Source organism: Leptodactylus fuscus, chromosome 6 (genome assembly GCF_031893055.1).
Source record: "Leptodactylus fuscus isolate aLepFus1 chromosome 6, aLepFus1.hap2, whole genome shotgun sequence".
NCBI lineage: Eukaryota > Metazoa > Chordata > Amphibia > Anura > Leptodactylidae > Leptodactylus > Leptodactylus fuscus.
In genome coordinates this window covers 123,712,794-123,738,847 of record NC_134270.1, presented here as the reverse complement: position 1 = coordinate 123,738,847, position 26,054 = coordinate 123,712,794, and the positions used below count along the sequence as shown (strand labels likewise).

General features: G+C 41.6%; 1 protein-coding gene across 1 annotated transcript; it reads right to left on the bottom strand.

The window, feature by feature from the left end:
• On the bottom strand, positions 1-24,161 carry LOC142209370 (keratin, type I cytoskeletal 20-like). The gene is made up of 8 exons (XM_075278344.1): positions 23,805-24,161; positions 16,992-17,074; positions 15,020-15,176; positions 11,972-12,136; positions 8,999-9,133; positions 6,094-6,314; positions 5,729-5,781; positions 1-121 (listed from the first exon to the last, which is right to left on the bottom strand). Exons 1-8 carry the CDS (start codon positions 24,159-24,161, stop codon positions 54-56), a joined length of 1,239 nt encoding a protein of 412 aa, XP_075134445.1. The 3' UTR covers positions 1-53.
• Positions 24,162-26,054: the final 1,893 nt, after the last annotated feature.

Genomic DNA, 26,054 nt, shown 5'->3' with positions numbered 1-26,054 from the left:
GGTATAGAAGCTTATTTAAGATTGAAGAAATGGTGATGTTTTGTTTGTCCACTTCATGGGTTGGGAACTGGTGGGTTTTTGGTGATGACGGATGTAGACTCTGAAATCATAAACATAAACACTGAAAACATCAGTGATGCAACTGTATACTGGTCTGGGCATAGCATTATAACAAAGTATATAAATAATAAATTTTATTTCTATAGCGCCAACATATTCCGCAGCGCTGTACAATTTGTAGGGTTCAAATACAGACAGAACGATACATTACAAAGAAAATCATTTCACACAATGGGACTGAGGGCCCTGCTCACAAGAGCTTACAATCTATGAGGTAGAGGGGATGACACGAGGTAGCAGGGGCGGTATTGCTTATACAGAGGTCAGACACTTTTGTAATAGAGGTGACTGTTATTGCATAAACATAAGACTTTATGAGGCGTCGACAGTCGTGTCCTTTAACATGTGGATGGAGCTTGGACCTATGCAGTTAGCATGAGATGACATCATATCATGTGGGGAAATGTGGGAGCGGAGACAGAGGAGGGTTAAGGGTTTACGTTAGACATTGTGATAGGCCTGTCTGAACAGATGCGTCTTTAGTTTGCGTTTGAAACTGTAGAAATTGGGAGTTAATCTGATTGTCCGGGGTAGAGCATTCCAGAGAAGTGGTGCAACTCGGGAGAAGTCTTGTATAAGTCTTGTATAAATGGTTTGAGTCATGGTTTGACGTGTACATGAAATGGCAGCAGTTTAGGGGATGTTCACACTACTGTCCCAAATATCCATGGTTCATGGTTTTAACCTAAGGAACTGACTGTAGAGAGCTACGGTACCGGAACGGAAAGCACAGATCGGGAAAGCCGACAGTGCGCTGAATTCAGCGCACTTTAGCGACTTTCCGGCAGTATATAGAACTGCCTGTGCCCCAAACCATGAAAGGTCCTCTTTAATAGGAAATATAGTACTGAGGTTGCATTGGCTCGATATTCCTTATAACATGTGTTTGCAGATCCTGAATGAGAAAAAAAATCCCCAAAATAAATAAAATACCAAGTGAAAGTGTCTTCAAAAATGAGATAAGAGTTAATAAGTTTTTTCCCCTATAGTGGTGTCATGTTTGTCATGGGTGTTACCTTGAATTGCAGTTCAGCTCAAATTTACTTTAATATAAATTAGTTACCATAATAGAAATAACTCATGGGTATACAGGGATATCATTCATAGCAGAGATGTGTGCTTATAGCTGGGTTCTTCTAATGTTTTATTGGATGAAGAGAATAATAATCAATTCTAAATATTAGTTGTCTAGGTTAAACAGCATGTGACCTGTAGATCAACATGGGATGCTGGAGGGAATCTGTCAGTCCACATGACAGTACAGTGTGAGTATATTCACTGTTAACTCTTTAGTGGAGGTTGGGAGTGCATCTTACCAATCTACTTTCCACAACAATGGAAAAGATCAGTGCTGACAATAAATAAATTCTGCTCATGAAAATTGCTCAAGCCTATCCTTAGGATATACTGTTTTATGTTTGTCCAACCCATGTGCTATACAGTGCATGGAATCAGGGTCATTTTAAGACACTGGTGGACCCGGTGCATAAGTTTTATGAGTGCAACCCCTTTCCCCATAACAACTACTTAGACATACCTGACTGCACAAATTATAATACCCCTCAAAAGCCCACACATAACATAATGCCCCTTAGTGGCCCTCACACAGTCAAATGCCCCTGCATGCATCACACATTTACACATCCCCTCTCCTCTGTGGCCCCTCAGACATTAACCCGTCCCACCCTAATAGCCCCTCAGACATTATATTATAATGTTGTCCTCCGGTTTCTCCCACAGGTTCATGTCCCTCTCCAAGTTGTCCCCGCAAGTTTATGTCCCCCCTTCAGGCTGTCCCCACATTTTTATGTTGCCCTCACAGTTTAATCCTCCCCCCTAGATTGCTCCCATAATTTCATGTCCCTCCCAAGTTGCCACCATCATTTTTTTCTCTCCATAGGTTGCTCTCACAATTTCATTCCCCACTAAGTTGCCCCTACAGTTTCAGGTCCCCCTTCAGTAGGGTAATGGGTATGTGCACCTGTATAAGATGCAGCTTCTCTTTACAGATGGCCGGGCTGCATGCATTGTATGCTTATTAATTTTACAGCCAGTGGTGTATGCTCGAGAGCTCCCTGGCTTTCTTTCCACTATATAACCTCTAATGATCTGGTGTCTGCCAGCAGAAACGCGTCAGCTGGGGTATGCATATGTACCTACCATCTTAGGTGCAATGTGTGTGTGTTGGCAATTCCAGATAGAAATGGGGGTGTAATGTTAGTGGCTAGTTAGTGGCTAGTTAGTTAGTGGAGTGGGTCTTTTACTGGCTGTACTAGTTATGAAGAGTGTGTATGTGACTGTGATAGCAGCCTGCAAATAAGGGCTATTCTATCTTGGCCATAATAAACCTAAACCTAAATCTGTGTTCACATCAATATGGTGCATGGTTGCACTTAAGACACAGATTTTTGTGGTTACACTGATGGAACATTGGCCACATTGTAACTAGCAATCACCTCTTCTTGGTCTTGACTATCTGTTATCCCCAAGCCCCAATTTGATAATATCTGCCATTTTTATTTAGGGGTAGGAGTCTGTTACTTTTAAATTATCAATAAAAGTTATATTTTAGTGTATTATTTTGGAGTTTGTTTCCCCCTTCAGTAGCCCACACTGTGTATATATATATATACCTTTCCTCAATCCCTTGTTCTCTCCTGTCTCTGGTCTCAGAATCTTCAACTCATTTGTGCCTGGAGGATATGGATGAGTTGGAGATTAGCGGACAGCAAATGCAGGACATCCCCAGTGCTGTTTGAAAACACTTCAGCGGCCGCCTTCTTCTTTCGCGCTCCCGTTGCGTCTTGGTCCAAAAGCACTGACTGCGCAGTGTCAGAGCTTTTGGACTAATACGCGATGGGAGTGGAAGAAAAGAGGCGGAGGCAGAGAAGAAGACAGAGGCGGTGGTGGAGAGTTTTCAAGTAGCACTGGGGACGCCCTCAGTGCTGCGTGAAAACTCATTTACATAAGGAAGCAGTGCGGATCAGAATAATAAAAGAAAGAGAAGAGTAGCCTTTCTTAAGGCTATTCCTATGTGTATTTATTGTAAAAGGGGTTTCTAATGATAGTATCCCTTTAAGGACTCTCCCCACATTCCAAGAGCCATAACTTTTTCATTTTTCAGTTCACAGAGTCACATGATGGCTTATTGTTTGCGGGACAAATTGTACTTTGTAATGGCACCATTCAATATGCTGTGCAATGTATTGGGAAACTGGGAAAAAATTCTGAATGAGGTGCAATTGGAGAAAAAATGCATTTGCGTCATTTACATATGGGTTTAATTTTTACATTGCTCACTGTGTGGTAAAAATGACATGCTACCTGTATTCTGTGTGTCAGAACGAACACGGTGATTCCAAATTTATATAGTATTTTCAATGTTTTGATACCTTTTAAAAAAGTAAAAACTTTGCAAAATACAAAAAAAAAATTGTGGTGCCATATTGTGACACTAGAGATGAGCGAACAGTGTTCTATCGAACACATGTTCGATCGGATATCAGGGTGTTCGCCATGTTCGAATCGAATCGAACACCACGTGGTAAAGTGCGCCAAAATTCGATTCCCCTCCCACCTTCCCTGGCGCCTTTTTTGCACCAATAACAGCGCAGGGGAGGTGGGACAGGAACTACGACACCGGGGGCATTGAAAAAAATTGGAAAAAGTCATTGGCTGCCGAAATCAGGTGACCTCCATTTTAGACGAATAGTGGATTTCAAATCCGGGTCATATGAGAATGTGAACTTTGTGACTATGAGACAGGGATAGCTGTACAGGCAGGGATAGCTAGGGATAACCTTTATTTAGGGGGGAATGTTATTAAAAATAACTTTTTGGGGCTCTATCGGGTGTGTAATTGTGATTTTTGTGAGATAAACTTTTTCCCATAGGGATGCATTGGCCAGCGCTGATTGGCCGAATTCCATACTCTGGCCAATCAGTGCTGGCCAATGCATTCTATTAGCTTGATGAAGCAGAGTGTGCACAAGGGTTCAAGCGCACCCTCGGCTCTGATGTAGCAGAGCCGAGGCTGCACAAGGGTTCAAGCGCACCCTCGGCTCTGATGTAGGAGAGCCGAGGGTGCACTTGAACCCTTGTGCACCCTCAGCTCTGCTACATCAGAGCCGAGGGTGCGCTTGAACCCTTGTGCACACTCTGCTTCATCAAGCTAATAGAATGCATTGGCCAGCGCTGATTGGCCAATGCATTGTATTGGCGTGATGAAGCAGTGCTGAATGTGTGTGCTTAGCACACACATTCAGCTCTACTTCATCGGGCTAATAGAATGCATTGGCCAGCGCTGATTGGCCAGAGTACGGAATTCGGCCAATCAGCGCTGGCTCTGCTGGAGGAGGCGGAGTCTAAGATCGCTCCACACCAGTCTCCATTCAGGTCCGACCTTAGACTCCGCCTCCTCCAGCAGAGCCAGCGCTGATTGGCCGAATTCCGTACTCTGGCCAATCAGCACTGGCTAATGCATTGTATTGGCGTGATGAAGCAGTGCCGAGTGTGCATCAGATGTGTAGTTGAGCAAAACTGACTCAGCACTGCTAAGTCTGCATTCGCATAGGAATGCATTGGCCAGCCTTCGGCCAATCAGCGCTGGCTCTGCCGGAGGAGGCGGAGTCTAAGGTCGGACCTGAATGGAGACTGGTGTGGAGCGATCTTAGACTCCGCCTCCTCCAGCAGAGCCAGCGCTGATTGGTCGAGTTCCGTACTCTGGCCAATCAGCACTGGCCAATGCATTTCTATGGGGAAAAGTTAGCTTGCGAAAATCGCAAACTGACAGGGATTTCCATGAAATAAAGTGACTTTTATGCCCCCAGACATGCTTCCCCTGCTGTCCCAGTGTCATTCCAGGGTGTTGGTATCATTTCCTGGGGTGTCATAGTGGACTTGGTGACCCTCCAGACACGAATTTGGGTTTCCCCCTTAACGAGTTTATGTTCCCCATAGACTATAGTGGGGTTCGAAACCCATTCGAACACTCGAACAGTGAGCGGCTGTTCGAATCGAATTTCGAACCTCGAACATTTTAGTGTTCGCTCATCTCTATGTGACACCTGTAATGTACATGTAAGGAGCTGGGTATGGCTTCTTTTTATGCAGGATAAGATTACTATTTGGGGAATGATCTGATGGTTTAATCACTGTTTATTCAATTTTTTATAGGAGGTAAAGTAGCTATTTTGATTTTTTTTGCCGCTACGCTGTTCACAGTATGGGATAAATATTTAATATCTTAATAGTTCGGGTGCTTTGGATTGTGGTGATACCTAATGTGTTTAAGCTTACTTTTGTTCATTTACTTTTATATCAGATCTAGGTAAAGGGGGGTGATATGAACTTTTATGTTTAAGGGTCCGAGCGTTCATACTATTCCCTGCAATACTATTGTATTGCAGTGAATAGCAAAATGCCTACCTCTCTATTACACGCTCAGGTCGCCTAAAATGATTTTAATATTTAATAAAATATTTGAAATTCTGTTTAATTTACTCATAAAATGTGACAATGATTCAATGAATAACCAGCACTATATAAGCTTATTTTACAGCTCACTGCAATGAAGATCTATGTTCTATATATAACATAATACACTTACTTTGTCTGCTATCTGTAATGTCATCGGGTTGCTCACTGATGACTTCTTCCATCCTACAAGACAGTAGCAAAGGAAAAGTTTAGGAAAATTATATAAAACAGAATGTGAATGCAACAGCAAGAGCAACACAAATGTACTGTGTTATGTAATGTATGTGGGATCCTTAAAACAGGGGCCCCTCGGGTGCAAGACAGTCTTGAAATAAAGTCATTTTGCACCTCAGTCTGAATGTATGAATGCGGGCTTATTCTAACATGATTCTTTTGAGTCTGGATTTCCTTTAGAAAGTCAACTTATAAAACAAATATTAGTTCAAGACCAATATCTCTAATATCAACAGATTAGGACTTTTACCATCTTCCTACCTGTTCTCCTCCTCGTCCATCAGCAAAGCATATGTCCGTATTTCCATTTCAAGAAGATCTTTCAGGTAACACAATAACCTACTGTCAGATGACAATTCTTCTGCTTCTACTTTTAGCTTAGACAATTCATTTTCCTTCTTCACCACCATTTCCTGGATGTTTTGCAGATGACCATCATAACCAGAAAGAGTTTCATGTAGAGCGGCCTCCTGAGCAGAGTTCTACAATGAACATAACATGAAATTAGGAAAAAAGAGTCTATTCTTGGGTCTTGGATGGTGAACCTTCCTCCAGTTTCTTGAATTGTTATATGCATGACTTGAGACAATCCAAACATCTAGTAAGTGGTGTAAAAGACAACCCACAAGTTGTGACGTTACATAGGTGCGTCTCATGGTCCGGCGCGTCTTATAGTCTGAAAAATGTCAGTTTCTATTGACAAAGTCAGTCCTGTTAGTGAAAAATAATTTCTTATGGTCGTTTTTGGGCAAGAGTTAGAATCTTTTTCATTAAATACAGACTGCTGTTCTAACAGCAAAACACTGATTCCACCAGCACTGATTTGAAAAAATCTCTATTATTATATACATTTTTTGCTCACCTAATAAACAGAGTGACACAACTGGCTAATCTGAAAAATATCTGTGTCTTAAGAGTTATTTGTTGTTGTTCACCCAATAAGTAGGCTAGTAGCCTGTGCTAATTTGAGGTTATATACAATCAATGAGTCTGTATACAATCTGCAAATAATAAACAGAGAACAACTATGGTTGTGTGCAGGAGGCTTAACAGTTCTGTCCAGAGATGTTACTCTACTCTCTGGGTTCGAATCCTGCCAAGGGCAACATCTGCAAAAAGTTTGCAAGTTCTCCCCATGTTTGCGTAAGTTTCCTCTGGGTACTCCAGTTTCCTCCCACACTCCAAAGACATACTGATAGGGGATGTAGAATGTGAGCCCTATATGGGACCGTGCTTGACAATGTCTGCAAAGTGCTAGGAATATGATGGCGGTATATAAGTAAGCATAATAATAATACTCTCTATTTCACTCCATTACTTGAGTGAGAATGCAATATTTTTTGCAATTTTTATTAAAAAGTCGCATTTCATATTTTGGTGGCATCGACTGATCATGCTAAACCGTTCCCTTTCCCATCCACTTTTCAAAAGTTGAGTTAGTGGGGTAAATTTGTAAAATGGTGCAAACATTTTTCATAAATATGCCCAAACAATAGCTAAGCCCTTTCATGCAACTTTCTGATATGACTTCTGGCATGCATTGCTTCATAAATCCCCTGTTATTTGTCCAGTGGATTCTTTCAGCCCTCCACATAAACAATAGGCACAAAGAAAGGATGGGATTTTGTGATACCAGAATTTTGGTGTCACAAAGCTGCAGTTATCTGACTTTCTTTTTTGGCTTATTTCTAAATCTGTAACTTTTAGTTTTTTAATTTTCTCATCACTATTCAAGGTCTTGCTTTTGTGTGTAATTTTATAGTACCATTTTGCAGCATTATTTTGGAGCAGATATAATGTTTTGTTTAGTTTTAATTAATGTTTTCAGGGTAAATGTGTAAAAAAAAAACCCGGAAATTCCAATGTATATTTTTTTGTTTCATATTTATGATGTTCACATTGTGTAAAAATAACCCTTTTAATAGGATATTTAACGTTTTACTAAATAAAAAAAAAGCGTTAGGAGGGGGGGGGGGGCATCATATTCTGAGATCCATAACCTTTTCAATATCCTGGTGCCACTCCTTATTATACTGCACACTACATGTATATTTAGACTTATTGATTATTTTGTACAATAGTTTGATATGCTAATTATTTTATTACATTGTCATTTCTGATATTGTCTGTTGGTGTAACCCCTGATTTGTAAGCTGCTGCTGAAGATATTGATTTCTTTTTTGGAGAGAGACCAGATGGCCAAAAGTAAAAATTCTTGCTTTGCATTTTTTTTTTTAACAAAATTAAACAGTGTTTAACGCTGATGCAGGATAAATATTGTTATATTTTAACAGAATGGTCTTTTACGCTCACAGTAATACCAATTATGGGTTCTTGTTTATTTTATTTATATAAGAAATGGCAAAAGAGTGTTTTTCTTATTTTTTCATTTAAAGTACATTTGCTGCAATCGCTTGATCTCTTGTACAATATACTGTAACTTTTCTGTATTGCAGTATATTGTATATGCTACCAGCTGTTTTAGGTGTTCTTTCTGTCTGGGCTTCATAGACATCCATACAGTACAGCGTTGAGGCTGTTGTTAAGTCTCCTGGCTCCTATAGTAACTGCTCGGAACTTGATAATTTTGTGAAGTGAGGAGGTGATAGAAGTGACTTCACTGAAACCACCTACATTATAATTATGGCATCTGAGAGGTTAAACAGCCAAAATGTTATGAGAGTAGTTCCATTTGAAGCTAATGCCCCATGTAGAGAGCCTCAGCAAAAAAGCAATGCAGGAAAACCATGACGGCTACACATTGCGGCTTTTCATAGAAAGTCTGCAGAGGTTTCCTTTGCAGATTTTCTACTTCAGTTATACCGATAGGGAAACAGCCAGCATTTCCGTAGGTATAATTGACATTCTGCGTTTCCGCTGCATGTATTGTCCCACAATGCATGGATGGGATTCACTAGAATTCCATCCACTTTGCAGGGATCTATTTTTTTCTATGGTGTTTCTGGCGTGGCCAACAAGAGGCTCTGGCCTTAAAACAAGATTGTATGATGCACAATATTAACATTGCTTTTTCAAAGAACTTCAGTAAACCTAATAAATTGCATTATCTTAGAAATCTATCGGTGCACAGAAACAGTCACTTGACAAATTTGGCTCTGCTACATCAATAAATCTTGTTGGAATTTCTTTTCATTGTTTTTCTCACCAAACTTTGAATAACTTCACGCTCAACTTCCAATTCCTGAACAGTCTTTCTCAGTCTGGACAGCTGTCTTCTGTGACTCACAAGATGCTGAGGATCTAAATTTGTAGGAATATTCTGATGCATGGTTTTCCAAGTCTTCAAGGGTAACAAAAAAACATAAATATGGCAAGTTTATCAGTGGTGTAGATATAGATAGAATGTGAGTTTTGTGTAAGGATTCTGAATGTAGTTTTAAATTAATACTATACAAGACTGATAGATTGTGTTATACCTATTGCACGCAGGATTTGAAAAAATATCAATAGAATTTTTGTTAGTTTTCTTATTTCAAATGTAGGAGTTAGCCTGCATTTGTATAATAAAATATTTGGTAAACCTACAACACTTCACAGATCTTGTATGTGCAATACTATGAAAAATTGACCAAAATGGACATAGACTTTCAGTGTCTTGATCCTTATGAGACAGACAGATGTTTATTAAACTACCCAACATACCAAGAAAAAATGTAGTTAACCACTTCCGGACCGCCAATATACTATATACAGAGGAATAGGGCAGGACGGCGCTCACAGGTCCAATAGATTTTATTAATAAGAAGAATTGCACCTCTTGCACCTTGCAATTCTTCTTATTAATAAAATCTATTGGACCTGTGAGCGCCGTCCTGCCCTATTCCTCTGCTGTTTCCCCGATTGACACAACTGGTGCCTTTGAGACGTGCTGCTCCCCATACCTGGTATCATATACACTTTAGTACGGAGTTGTGAACGCTGTCACAACCAAACCAGGTGAGAGGCTACCAGGTCTGATACATTCATTACAATTATCTAAAAAGGTGAATAGACTATCTACACTATAAAGTGTGCTCGGTGTTTTTCTATCTTTTACATATACTATATACATCCGGGAAGTGGTTGCCTAGTTCTGACAGGACGTACTGGTACGTCCAGTCAGAACACAGTAGCTGCACGGAGATCGTGCAGCTACTGAAGCTGGGAGCCGGTTGTAACTTCAGCCGGAGCTCCCAGAGAGATGGCAGGGAAGGTTTATTCCCGTCCCTGCCTTCTCGATCGCTGTGTATACAGCGCTCAATGAATGCTGTATACACAGCTATGTTAATCAAAAATGTTGCACACACTAGTTTTGTTGCCAAAAAAGTGAAATTAATTTATTTACAACACTGTGTACATCATTAGTTGTGCCTTTGGACATAGAGATCGCAGTAATATAAACAAGATGGATAGATCACAGTAGTTGACGTTTCGGTCATATTAGACCATCATCTGAACCGATCTATAGTGTGCATACAAGATATATAGGATGCGTCCCAGGCACTGTGATTTGTGGGAAGTCCCGGTTGTCAGACCTCCACAAATCTAATATTGATGGCCATCAATTCTAGAAACCAGACAACCACTGTAAGGTGGTTTCATTTAATAGAATAAGTGATTCTAGACCAAAATGCAATCTACTTTATTTACAAATATTGCTTTCTGCCTGAAAAACTTCTACAAAGTTCCTATAACTAAGTCTCTCCCTTCTGTCTAATTTGCTGTTCACTCTCTATTACCACATAATTCACATCCTTAGTTATCATGTAAAGCAAGACGTCGTCACAGTAAGTGGAGAGAAGAGGGAGGGACTGGTTTTCTTCACACAGTGAATAGAGAGGGGAGGGGATAGTTTTCCTCACAGCCTCCACATTTTTGCCACACCTTTCTCTGTACACTGGACTAAGCATTCTGCACGATCTCACAGTTTACAATACTAGAATAGTCTACTTATGTAATTGTATCTGTTTCTGGCTGCTTGTGTGATGGTGGGATATTATTCACAGACAGCAAACAACCCCCTTAACTGTACTCATTGATTTCTCTTTTTCTTTATCTGTTTATCTGCAATATGTAATGTACAGAATATACACAGGCTGGTCCTGCATAGCAAAAGAAACTTTTAGAAGACAATCTACAGCTAGAAAATAAGGGTCTTCAACTAACTCAGTACTCCCTAAAATGGCATGGAAAAATGAAGTTTCTAACTAAGAAGCAGGGGTGTAACTATCAGGGTAACAGTGATAGCGGCTGCCACAGGGCCCATTGTTTCTTTTCTTAATAGGCCATTACCTGCTGGAGTAACTGATTTACTTACCAATCCTCAACTCCTGCTCACGGCCGCTGGGGCTTCCCCTTCTGCATAGGCTGTGATCAGGATAGTGGAAAGTGACACCGCTTAGGGGCCTACTCACGTGACATCCAGTCCATCATTGAAGTTGGCCGACATCAGCGGGGAGTGCATCAAAGCCCAGGAAAGGTAAGTAACAGTGTTTTTTATGTTTCTTTCCTCCCCAGGTCTCCGGTTATTATACTGTGGGGACTGAAAAGACCCTAGAGTATAATAATTGTCCATGGGTTGTCCATAATGAGACATTATACTGTGTGCAGGGACCACTATGGGACATAATACTGTGCGCAGGGACCACTATGGGACATAATACTGTGCGCAAAGGCCACTGTGGGACATAATACTGTGCGCAAGGGCCACTATGGGACATAATACTGTGCAAAGGGGACACTATGGGGCATAATACTGTTCACAAAGGCCACTGTGGGACATAATACTGTGTGCAAGGGCCACTATGGGGTATAATACTGTGCACAAGGGCCACTATGAGAGATAATACTGTGCACAGGGACCACTATGGGGCATAATACTGTGCGTAAAGGCCACTGTGGGACATAATACTGTGCGCAAGGGCCACTATGGGGCATAATACTGTGCGCAGGGACCACTATAAGGCATAATAGTGTGTGCAGGAATGCGGTTTGTCTACACATGGGGGATGGGGGGTTGGTTTAGTCGGGGGGAGAAGAAGATGGCTCCATGTCAAATGTTCGCCTTGGGGCCCAGCCATTCCTAGTTACACCACTGCTAAGAAGCCGTTTATCATCATCATTAAGTAATTGGTTTTACCTTATGGTCAAACAATGCTTCAGAAACCTTCTGGTGATTATGTGCTATTTCATTGTATTGTTCTCTCAATTTATCCAGGTTGTCGGTGAGTTTTGTTGCCTCCGTTGTGTCAACCTCAACATTAACCAGACAGCTTAACTTTTGCTGCAGAAGATGTTCTCGATCCTAAAATTGTAATAAAAGAGGTAAACTGATGTAAAATGAGTTTTTTGTTTTCTCATACTGTAGTTGTCAAGGTATTCCAAACAGAATGTTGATCTGCAAATCTGACCTGACAGGTCACTCCAGGAATGAATGTGAAGTGGTCAAATACAATTCCAGGAGAACCTGTTGGACCATCTAGCTTTGTCAACTTCTCCAATTTATTACTACAGTTACACAAAAGAGTTGAAACAAAACTTACTGAAGACAAATAGAACAACTTAGATAAAAAGTGAAAGCTTGCAAAGTTTGAGACAAAATATTGCGATCAGTGGAATACTTAGAAGATAAGGGGCCTCAAAGAGAAAACAAGGCCCTCTACAGGAACATGGTGATTATTTACTCCTCCATGTCTTGTCCATTTGTCTTGAACCAGTTCCTCACCCCGATTTACTAACATTGCACTTTCTGCTTTAGATGAAAGGTCTGAAACCTGAATAGGTTCTTCAAATTAAATACTAAAATAAATAGGACCAACCAGATTCTACGTGTCTTCTCTCCAAAGGCTCCCTAAAGCCACATGGGGTGTTACATGCACCCTTGACTGTACATATGCTCAAAAATAGAGATGGGCAAACCTTCTGAGATTTGTTTAGCAAATATTTGGGTGGTTCACTCATCAGTTTGGTTTGGTTTTGAATTGGCTGGAAGTAGCATTATTATAGACTGGGGGCTCAGAGGCCCAGAGGAGGTGCAGCAAAATAATAAACCCTGATACTCACCTTCCCTCTCCTGTCCTGGTTTCCTCACAGAACCTAGCACTCCATTGCAGATGTCTTCAGTCCTTTTCTGTCCTCCTAGCTGAAGGCACAGTTCAGGGGACTGCTGAGCCCTATGGAGTGTGCTGACAACATGATGCTTTGATGCATGTGACTGCTGAGGACAAATCAGAGGCTTTAGAGGTCCCCTGGGGTCTATGAGAGCACTCAGGAGTCTGAAAGAGGCCGGAAGAGGACTGAAAATGGTTGAAATGGAATGGAATACCCCCCCCCCCCCCCATACAGCTGTCACCAACTAAGAGGAGGATGAGACTCCATGGACTGTTATACCCCAAATCACCCCCCCCCCATACTTTCCCCCTCGACTCCAGCCCCCCTCCCCCTACACTTTACTAGCTTTGGCAATGCCAAATATCTATTCAGATGTGCCAATAAAGCTTGTTTGATTTGATTTGAATGCCAGATGCCACAATGGATCCCAGGAAAGGTGAGAGAAGGTGAGGATCACTGTTTGTTATATTATAGTATCTGGGGTTTTGTCTACCCAAGAGGAAGAAATAATCTAAGAAGTTACATATTTCCCTACACTTCATAAAATCACAGTTTAGCAGGTGTAAGTTAAGAGCTGTGTGAGTATGAAATCCTTTAATCCATGTCCACACAGTCTTAAATCATTGTATATATGAGTGGTACACAAACCCACTCCTGCTGCTGATTGTCAGCCTTCTCTCTACATACAGTAATACGGAGGAAGCCCTCCTGACGTTGATTGAAAGCTTTCTCCTTATTTTTGTGTAGGACTCTAGAGCATATGGAAACTATTGAAAGGATTTAGGCTTCATTGCATATTGACAAGTTTATGGAACACTGATGCAGTGACCCAGAGCGGCCACTGATAGTGAGTTAGGGCCCTTGTGCGCCTGTGGCCAGTAGCTTACTCCTGGGCACTGCCCCCCAGCACCTCTGTGGCTCCCCTGTCAGTATTTAGGCAGATGTATCTCTCTTTTATATAGGTCCTGATGTACTTTGCATTATAAATGTATTGTTATGTACTGTCACTTTAAGTTTCCTGTGTCTGCTAAACATGTGAGTTGTGAGCACCAATCCCTATCCAGTCCTCTCCCTGGGAGGAGCTTCCTTCCTCTCAGTCCTGCAGTCTAGACCTAGAGTCTAGGGAAGGCAGACACACCTGCCACCAGCTCTTAGCTCCTGTGTAGGCCTCAAGCCTGAGGTCTAGGCCTACTTGTTTTCTCTGAAGTTGCAGTGAGACTGCAGGTCTCAGCCGAGACCCCTGACAAGCTGAAATCCGGGTCTGGAAGATATAGCCCGCCGGTACAGCTGGGCTGAAGTGCCTGCACCCCTGAAATCAACTCCTGCACCTTCTACCTCTCCGGACAGAGCCCCGCGAGCTGCGGAAACTCTCCAAGGTCTCCTACCTCCCTAAAGTATTGTGCATACTGTTTGCCAGGAGGGGCAACTACTTCAAGGACCCTCCTGCCTTGCTAGTGGCCTTTCATCGGTCCCCGAGCCACTGCACCCCGACATCACCAAACGTGAGTCTTTATCCGTAACGAGCCAAGTTACGAAGCCGCAGTTCTCGTTGTCTCCCACAAGGGCCGGCCTGTCCTATCATCTACTCTCCTACTGTATTTGTACACCGTCACATTGCTAATAGCAACCGTCCTCCCAACTACTGCTAAGGGACATAAGGATTGGTGATCGGTGCCTCACTTAACTCTTCAGTGCCTGGACTGGACTTTGTCACATTGCACTGTGTACCTGCTGCTGCAAAGCACTGTAAGACTGTCGGTTTCTTCAGTAAAGTTAACCTGTTCACCTTAACCCTGTGTGGTCGACTGTTATCCTGCACATCGCACCTGGGTGAATGGAAGAGTGGAAAGGGTTGTGGATAATCAGGGATACACCGGGACACCACTCTGCCCAAACGTGACAACACTACATTGCCCATTGCCCCTGGTTACCACACTGACAACCAAGTATAATAATGCTTAAAGTGAGAATTCCTCTTTAGCTACTTCTACATATGTTAGAGATACAGGATGACAATCCGCAATAGTGGCCATTACTGTGTCTATAACATAGCTATTAAATACTAATATGGCAATACCTCTGCGTGTTCCCTTGTCAGGTTCTCCAGCTCATTACTTAAGATCTGGACCTCTGCTTCCAAGCATTGCTTCTGCATGTCCAGATCACTACCAGTCGCTTTTAGTTTTTTCATATCAGCTTCTATAGCAAGACGTGTAGCCAGTTCAGCTTCATATCTGATTATTTAATAGAAAAAAAGTTAAAAAACAAAATACCTAATAAAACATTTACTTAAAAAAGCATTAAAGAGGACCTTTCATGAGTTGGGGCACATGCGGTTTTATATACCACTGGAAAACTGACAGTGCGCTGAATTCATGATCTGTGCCCCAGGTGAAGAGTTATCGGTGCCGTTACCATAGCTCTTCACCATCAGAAGCCTATAGTGCTGTACTATGAGAGCAGTGAGGAACGTCTCCTTCCCCTCCTGATAGCGCTTGTCCATAGACAAGTAGTGGGGGAGGCGTTTCTCACTGCTCTCACAGTACAGCGCTGCTGTGAGGAAGGGCGTTCCTGACTGAGTGTCAGGAACACCCTTCTGACGGTGAAGAGCTATGGCACAGATCGTGAAAGCCGACCGTGCGCTGAATTCAGCTTTCCAGCAATATATAAAACCGCATGTGCCCCAACTCATGAAAGGTCCTCTTTAAAGGGGTTGTCCCATCACAAGGATCCTATCTATACTGCTTGTTAATGTGGATGTAAGACTTTTCCTAAATACACTACTTCAGCAAAACTGCTTTGTTTGTCCACTATCTTACTTTATTCAATTCTTTGTGGACACAGCCCTTGACTTATCTGCTCATGAGTCAAGTGATGTATCTGCTGCTCTCAAGTGGGGAGGGAGGAGGGGCTAAGTGCAGGGAGCCAGCTTGTGTATCTAGCTATTCCTGTGTCTACACCATGTGACCTAGCTTGCTACTCTCAGATAGGGGAGAGGAGCTGCTTTCATTTCTTCTGTTCTCCCAGTTATCAGGCTAGCTAATTCAGTTGTGTTCATTATGGCAGATACAGGCAGTCTCTGTATGTAACACAGAATGGAGTTGCTGCTGCCTGTACTTCATAGTCCAATATGGGTGGGCGGAGCTACATGTGAATTTGGGGGCGGAGCTAAACGGCAGGTTGCATGTGAAACCCCACCCACCAAATGATGCAAGAAACCAGGAAGAAAAAAGATTTTACAGCAGTAAAGACTGATGAGTATATGAGGTGGGAATACCCCTTTAAATAAGCCAATGAAAACATAAATAAAAAAGAAGTTGATTTAAATGCACCGCGTTAAAAAGGTATGGAAAAGAAAAGTGTACTGTATTGTGTATTCAGATCCTATTCAGACAGATGGACAGATTTACTGTTGTGGCTAAGACTTGGCACTGGCACAAACATGGGGCATCTTTAGTGCAATGTGGTTGATCTTGGCGAATTTTGTTCGGGCTAAAACTTTTTGACTTGCTAGACATGTAAGTGTTGATATTAAGATACTGCGATGGTCATGTGTTACTTACTTTTACGATCCCCACTGATGCTGAAGTTAAGGGAATTGAGGGTGCATTTCTAGCAGTGAGGTAGGTGCTTATGCCTTCTAACCTTTGTGATGACATTGAATAAAGGATATGGATATCTACAAGTATACTCATAGGTGTCTGTAATGATGATTCATGTCAATGTATAAGTGAAAATAAACCCAGGGGCATAGCATGTAGATACATACAATAGGTATGAGCCTGAGCCTCTGTGACTACGTGGACCCAATGGGCCCTTTAGTTCACAAGAAGACACCTTTATAATAAATTACACTTAGTAGGTGGGGTCCTGATACACATTAAACACAAAACTAAAAAAAAATAATAATTAAGGAAAAAAAATAGTAACAAAGAGAACCATTGACTGTTTCCAAGTCTGGTCATGCAGAGCATGGGCTGCATAGCACACAGCCAGAGATGTAACCGATGCCCTTGAGAAACAGCCATGAGAATACAATGAACACTCACTTAGCTCTGAAGCCATCTGCAGTTAACTTTGTGTTCTCAATGATTAAGTAGAGCTCCGAGTTTGTCAGCTTCATGCTATTTATCTTGAAGAAATAGAAAAAGATTTAGTAAATTATTGAAAAAAAATTTAGAATTCTATCAAATCTAAAGTATTCTGAACTCTTAATCTCGATGAGAATGAGACTTCTTAAAAACTTTAACCAATCCCAAAAGTAATTTCAATGGACACCAATAAAACAATTTACCTGAGCTTATTGGTCATAAAATAATAGACAACAATTTGACACTGTGGTCAACCACAATTGTTCTTTGCCAGGTCACCAATAAAGGTATAACCCTGTGGGGTAGCAGTGTGAATATGGCACAGTTAGGAGTATGACGAAAAAGACATCTGGCACTACTGTATATCCTCCTACAGGTCCTGAGGTGGGACAATAATGAGGGGGTCACACTAAGGTGATGATGAAGGATCCCCCGTGGTATTCCTTACCACTTGTCTACTGCCTGATGGTGTGTCAGGGTGCCCTTGGTGTTAGGTGTGAATGAAGGCACAGGAAACAGGCTGGCAGTTGAGACAGTCAACGCTTGCAATTAAGTTTCAGCCAATGGCAAAGCAGCATGGAGGCACTTACAGTAGTAAGTTCCACACATATGGCATTTTACATACATGGACAGGAGTGGTTATTGTTCTTTACACCTTCCTCAGTCTTATGACCCATTCTACTGGGGCAACCCATGGGACCTAGTCCTCTCTTTCCAGCCACTTTTGGAGACATGCAGGGCATGTTTCTGACCACTCTTGGGGAAATGCAGGGCATATTTCAGTGGTAGACTTTTAGGTTACAGCAGTAGACATTTTCCGCATTCAATAGGTTTAAGTTTTGGTTAAGCGAGCATGACTGCCTGTCAAATCCTATAAGCCATGAACTAACCTAAAAAGCTGAAGGTGCTCTTCCATAATCTAGTTCCTTCTTCTACAATTCTAAGATTTGTCTGAAACAGGAAGTAAGTCAATGTCTAAAGTCTGGGGTCTCCTAACAACTGCACCCACTGTATAAAGCTGGAAAGTGCAAACATCCAGTATACTGCAAGCAGTATTAAATCGTGAAAAACACAGTGTGAGCGAATAAACAGTCCAGTCTTTAGCAGTGTCCCAAACAAGGATGACCCATCAGTTGTGACAAACACAAACTTACAAGTAATAGGAATTCCAACCCACCAACAACAATGCCAGTATGGGAGTTGTTCTAGGAAACTATGGCTACACCTCCGTGACACTTCCTTATAATCCTATTGCTATTATCTCCTTATGCATCTTACGTTGTATATTACAGTAAACATCTATATACTGTACACAACTGTACAAATATTTTTCAGTTTTGGCATATTAGCGTGCGGTGTTGCATATATGTCTATTGGAATTGATGGATTTCCGTGTTAGGTAAAATAATCATGTGATTGTACATTTGACATTCTTTGCTGGATCATGTTCATAAACGTTTTTAGAGACATTTGGGGACCTGGGTATGTGTAAAAGGCTGGAATGCTTTTTTATGTGTTTCCCTTCTGAACCCTGTGAATTTTTAACAAAGGTGAAAAAGTCATTTTAACTATTTTCCAATGTTGGATTCCACAAACTACTATTGGGACTCCCCTAAAACACACACACACACACACACACACACACACACACACACACACACACACACACACACACACACACACACACACACACACACACACACTGTAACAGGTTGCTCCAGATATGTGGAATCACATTGCTGTCAGTCTGTATATTATCAAACTTGGGTGATCTGTACATTTCTTTAAGCCATCAATATTAGCTCTGCAGGGTATGACAGCAGGATAGTGGTGGTCCCAGTAATGTGTACAGACCAGGAACTGCTCACTCATTGTACAAAGTGCAGTAGGTGCTGCAGAGCTGTCCCATAGACTTTAATGGCCAGTGCTGTAGTACCATCAATATTACAAAGGTGGATAACCCATTTAATTGCAAAAGTGGACATTTGCTTTAATAATACTCCTACTTAAGCATTATATGGTACTCACATTGAAATCACAATCTCGTATTATAACCTTCCAAAACTGACTCTATCTACTAGAGGTCTCCAAAAACACCCTCTACTGTCATATCAAGTTGGGTTCTCCACAGTATATAATAACTTAAAGGGAAATTAATTTCAGCTATGAAAATTGTTATTCTGATTGCCACAGCTGAAGTCTACAGATAGGTCACCCATTTTAGAAACAGGATTACCCCTTTAACTATAGGTCTGCATAGGAGCAGGAGCTAGATGTAACATTGGGAGGACACCGGATCACTGGAGACTGGTATTTTTTTTATTTAATTTATTTCACCTCCCCCGAACTAATTTAAAAAAAAAAAGTATATTAAGCTTGATAACCTATTTAAGGGAAAGGATGAGGACACAAGCTAAAGCATCTGAAAGGTACATTATGAAAATAGGACCTTTAATGTCCTTGGGCACATGCAGTTTTATATACTGAATTTAGCGCACTGTCGGCTTTCGCATTATGTGCCCCGGGGCTGGAAATATAACGGCACCAATCTCTGTCCACTGTCAGAAGGGCCTTCCTAACAGTCTAGCTGGGCTGTGTGGAACACCCCCGGACAGTACTCCTCCATACACTAGTAGTGGTGGGCGTTCTTCACAGCTTAGCGTCATCGCTGGGCAGTAAGGAACACTCCATCTGACAGTACTGGACTATGGATGAGTACTGTAGGGGAAACGTCCTCACAGCCCAGCTAGATTGTCAGGAACGCCCTTCTGACAGTGGGCAGAGATCGGTAACGGCAATGATTTCTCCAGTCCCAGGGCACATTACAGGAAAGCCGACAGTGTGCTGAATTCAACACACTATCGACTTTCTAGTGATATACAGTCCTATGAAAAAGTTTGGGCACCCCTATTAATCTTAATCATTTTTAGTTCTAAATATTTTGGTGTTTGCAGCAGCCATTTCAGTTTGATATATCTAATAACTGATGGACACAGTAATATTTCAGGATTGAAATGAGGTTTATTGTACTAACAGAAAATGCGCAATATGCATTAAACCAAAATTTGACCGGTGCAAAAATATGGGCACCTCAACAGAAAAGTGACATTAATATTTAGTACATCCTCCTTTTGCAAAGATAACAGCCTCTAGTCGCTTCCTGTAGCTTTTAATCAGTTCCTGGATCCTGGATAAAGGTATTTTGGACCATTTCTTTCTACAAAACAATTCAAGTTCAGTTAAGTTAGATGGTCGCAGAACATGGACAGCCCGCTCTCAAATGATCTGAAAACAAAGATTGTTCAACATAGTTGTTCAGGGGAAGGATACAAAACGTTGTCTCAGAGATTTAACCTGTCAGTTTCCACTGTGAGGAACATAGTAAGGAAATGGAAGACCACAGGGACAGTTCTTGTTAAGCCCAGAAGTGGCAGGCCAAGAAAAATATCAGAAAGGCAGAGAAGAAGAATGGTGAGAAGAGTCAAGGACAATCCAAAGACCACCTCCAAAGAGTTGCAGCATCATCTTGCTGCAGATGGTGTCACTGTGCATCGGTCAACTATACAGCGCACTTTGCACAAGGAGAAGCTGTCAGGGAGAGTGATGAGAAAGAAGCCGTTTCTGCACGTACGCCACAAATAGAGTTGCCTGAGGTATGCAAAAGCACATTTGGACAAGCCAGCTTCATTTTGGAAACAAAGATTGAGTTGTTTGGTTATAAAAAAAGGCGTTATGCATGGCGTCCAAAAAGAAACAGCATTCCAAGAAAAACACTTGCTACCCACTGTAAAATTTGGTGGAGGTTCCATCATGCTTTGGGGCTGTGTGGCCAATGCCGGCACCGGGAATCTTGTTAAAGTTGAGGGTCGCATGGATTCCACTCAGTATCAGCAGATTCTTGAGAATAATGTTCAAGAATCAGTGACGAAGTTGAAGTTATGCCGGGGATAGATATTTCAGCAAGACAATGATCCAAAACACCGCTCCAAATCCTCAGGCATTCATGCAGAGGAACAAGTACAATGTTCTGGAATGGCCATCCCAGTCCCCAGACCTGAATATCATTGAACATCTGTGGGATGATTGGAAGCGGGCTGTCCATGCTCGGCGACCATCTAACTTAACTGAACTTGAATTGTTTGTCCAAAATACCTTTATCCAGGATCCAGGAACTGATTAAAAGCTACAGGAAGCGACTAGAGGCTGTTATCTTTGCAAAAGGAGGATCTACTAAATATTAATGTCACTTTTCTGTTGAGGTGCCCATACTTTTGCACTGGTCAAATTTTGGTTTAATGCATATTGCACATTTTCTGTTAGTACAATAAACCTCATTTCAATCCTGAAATATTACTGTGTCCATCAGTTATTAGATATATAAAACTGAAATGGCTGCTGCAAACACCAAAATATTTAGAACTAAAAATGATTAAGATTAATAGGGGTGCCCAAACTTTTTCATAGGACTGTATAAAACCATAGGTGCCCAAGGACATGGTCTTTAAAACAATGTTATAAAACAATCTATAGTAGAACGTTCTACCTAACTGGGATTGTGATAAAAACAGTAAGCAGTCTGTACGGACCCTGCAGTGTAAACCCTCTGACTTGTATTCACACTGCCCTGAGAGACCTCTATCTGGTAAAAAGTTGGACAACAATCTCAAGCAGACCAATGTGTAATGGCCTATTGACAGTTCTGAACTGGTCGACAGCCCGGCACAAATGTGAACCTTGCCTCAGTCTCCCGGTCCTGTCTACCGCCGGCTCTACGAACTGGACTACAGGGGTGTGATAACATCTTCCCTATATAATTTCTTATACTTCACTAATGTGAAAGATGCAATTTCTTATTTTGGCCTGAACTAACAAGTCTCCTTCACACATCGCACCTGACTTCCTTCTTGGGTCCTGTCGCCCACCATTAAAGGCTATTCTGTGACATGGTACAATGTTCTCCATCATACACAGTCAGATCCCCAACTAACCAGTAAGTGATGGCATATCCTTAAGATATACAATCAGTATTGCTTATGGGAACACCCTACAAGTTTTCTGAAGGTTAACATAAGGAACGAGGACCCCATCCCCATGAACGCAGTCACAGCCACAGTGGACGCCTCCTTGGCTTGTAGTTCAGTGCTAAACCACAGATTTCAAAACCGCTGCCCTTCTATTGTTCCGCCTCATATTGAAAAGCAGTTCTGCACATCACACCTAGTAGTAACACAATGATATGTCTCATTAGTGGGTAAGGCCATGTGAACACCCATTGTAGCGAGTAAAACACTATCATAAAGTTCATGTTGTCTTTTAATAAAACCCATTACATACAATCTCTTTGATCTCCAATGTTGGGAAAATGCTTGACTCCAACAAACAAACATTATTTTTTCCTCCTCCGTACTTTCCACAGGTATGGGAATGACTTTGGTGCCATTTTCACAATTGAAATCCTTATAACAAACTAAGTGAGTATTGTGCAAATATATTGTTTTAGTGTTTTATTCTGATTTTATGTATTTTATCCATTCATGTAGATAGGGGCTTCCAAAATGTTGCACTTGAAACAGACTATTAAATGTCTACATGCTACTACTACTGCTTCTAAATGCTGGCCATACACTTTAGATTGCTTTGGGCCTACAGGTACACATTCAGAACCCCTCATATACATGCATACTTGGCTTGGTGGGCATGCGTTCTCCATGGAGTGATGGGAGTAGATATCTCCTGGAGGTGGTATATCTCCCTAAAAAACAAAAGAACCTGGCAGGTTAAAATTCAGTAAACCCAATCCTTCTTTTCCCTGACACCTGCAATTGAGGAAAGGTCAGGACACCAATATACCCAATAGATAGCCAGCTGACATTAACCTAATGTGTGTGGCCACCATCAAAGTCCATGCACTACACAAAACCAACAACAAAGCCCAATGCGGAAATGCTGCATCTTTTGTTGCAGATTTTGCTGCGGCTTTGAAATGAAACCAAGAATGGCTACAAAATTATTGGGACATATATAGGAAGCTCTTATACTTCTCCCTTCTGCTCAACACACTCCTGGTTTGGGCTTAAAAATGAACATAACTAAATCTGCAACAAAAAATTCAGCTTTTCTGCAACATGGGGCCTCAAATTTAAAGTGTGTCCGTGTCGGAGTGGTAAAGTGGTGTTCACTTTCAGGTCATGTAAGCAGGGTAAGCTTTATAAATGTACCACATGTTATTACTGGAGGAGGTGCAACATGGCGGCTTGGGCCCCCGAAGCATCCCCAATCCCACAGTTTGTATATGAAAGCTATTGGAAATGTTATTTAGGAAATTGTATGACTGTTATTTGTTGTACATCAATGGAACAGTATTTGAGCACTGACTGGGTACAAGTCAACCTTTACTGCCACCGATAGTTCCAGTGTAGTCTGGGTTAAATGGCAAACCCAATAGCATTGGGGTTCATAATGGCCATCATTTTACATCCAGTACCTGTCATATGATTATTGCCTATAATAGAGTAATATTTGATATATACTGGTCTTTCCTCATTCCTCTATCAGCTATTACTCAATTGATGTAAGTATGCAGATCACACTAAAGGACAGGAGGGCATTATGGTCCACATTGGTATCTCAATTTGTTTATCTACTGGAGAAGACACTACGTTTTGAAGGCAACCCAATATTCAGGAGAGAACCAAGCAATAGATACATATACATGATGGTGAGGAATATCATTCAGGAGAGAATAAAGATGGAGTCCCTACATTAGCTCACCTGACTTTCGAGTTCAGCAATGGTCTTCTGATGTCGACTGTAGTCTCGACTTACTACCTGTTTTTCAGACACCTGTTGAATCTGTGTTTCGATTCTGTGGTTGGATTCTTCCAATGTCTTTACTTTTTGAAGATACGCAGCCAGTCGACCATTCAAATCAATCAAAACATCCTTCTGGTTTGGACTGTAGACTTTTCCACTGGCCATGGCAGCCCCATAGTTCAGTCTACATCTGTTATCTCGGAACTTGCTTCTTCTAAACCCTGGAGCATCCAATCGGCTAGAAAACATTGGATAAGATGCAGGATTGGAATATCCAGCACATGTCATGAGTGCAGACCTGCTACCGTAGGGCATGTTGACTATGTAATGTGTGATTATACAGCTCCCATAGTAACACAAAGTAAGGAAGTCTTGTGGCCAACTTTAACGGCATGTTATTGGCTTAGCAAGTGAACCATGTCTGCCAGCTCAAATTTCATTCACCTTGGGCTTGGAATAATCTCTTCCCTGCTATTTATTCTTCATTTAAGTTTAGGGATCGGCAGATCTGCTGTACAAGATTACTTGCAGAACAGCTTTACATTGGCCTGGCTGGAAATTCTTGAAGGGTTGTGATGAATTCCTGGAATGCCAATGGCTAAGTGATATCATGTACATTACTTGACAGGCACACACTAAGGGGTTAAACTTACTAGGAGTAGGATTGGGAGACGTTCCCTCGGGACAAGTTATGTTGACGCTGTACCAGGAGATATAGAGAATAATGAAGTCTATTCTTGTGCTCGGAGGAGCAGGATCGTCTCACCTGTGCCTCTACTCTTGGGGCACAGCAGCCTTAAAATACTTTGAGACTGTGAGAACTAACAGGACAGGAATGGCTGGGAAGCCGTCCAGAGTTCTTGCTTTTCTTGAACGCTTGGGTAATTATTTACAAAGTATAGGAATTACTCCGATCAGAGATTTCTTTCATGGCTATTTGTAGACATTGAATAGAGAATAATATATATATTATACACAAACGTAAAATAATATCTGTATGAACTTCACAATTTAATGTTAAAATCTGACAAATTGATAGAGGTGAGTGAAATAACATGAGCACTCCTTATCTTTCCATAAAGAATACTTCTGCCACAGCTGGCATAGAAAGTTATCTTATGTTAACCATTGATTGACTGACACTTACAGCCTACTCTGTCTTAAACAAGAGGTTTTACATCTACAGTTCTGTATCCAAGCTGCTACAGAACATCATAAGACACCCCTTGAATACTGCAGATATTCTTATAGAGGTGGTCTGACCAATCAATTTTTTAAAGGGAGCCTAGCATAACCAAATCCAACTTTAGCCCAGGGACACATGTTGCATCCATCCATCATGAAAACTGGTATAAAATTGACATGGCTAACCCAGCAAGAAGTATAATTTAAGTGTAGTGGATGGGATATCCACAAATCCCATTCGTGCACTGCAGAATCAAATCTGCAGTGCAGTGGCGTAACGATTGTGGTCGCATGGGGTGCATCCATCACTGGGCCGGGGGTCCACATCCAGCTAGAGATGGCCAGGGCCCTGCAACACCATGTTAGCAGTTTGGTAAATCTTGGTTCCACTATACATATTGTTAATGGAAAGGGTCCCAGTGTCATGTGATGTATGTACATGCTGTCGGACCCTTTCCAATAGAAGTCTGCCCAAGAGAAATGAGTAAAAATAACAAACACTTTTACTCACTTCTCCTGGACTTCCAATAGTTTTCACCATCCTCTTCGGGCTCTTCCGGCTTGCTAGTGACATCACACTTCCCACGTTACCACTGAGGACCAATCATGTCAACTGCAGGCCAGAGAGGAACGAAGAGGATGTTGGAGACAGATGGATGCGGCAAGGTTGCCCAAGAAGTTGAGGCAAGATAAGTATAAGTGTTTGTTATTTTTATTCACCTGCCCTGGGCATCCACTTATTATATCTGAAGAGACCCTAGAGTTCAATAATGGCACTGAAATGAACCATGAATATTCATGGAAGCCATTGTGGAGCATATTATACTGTGTGGAGGTCACTGTGGAGAATATTATACTGTGTTGGGTCACTATAAAATTCTTTTCACACACACTGGAAAGAGTTGCCCATTCTTATGGAGTGTCCAGGAATTTGTAGATGGTTGACATGGGCCTATGTGGATCTGAAGAGAGAGGTTGTTCTCTTAGAGCAATTTTCCCAAAGTTTGTTTACAGGCCAATTTG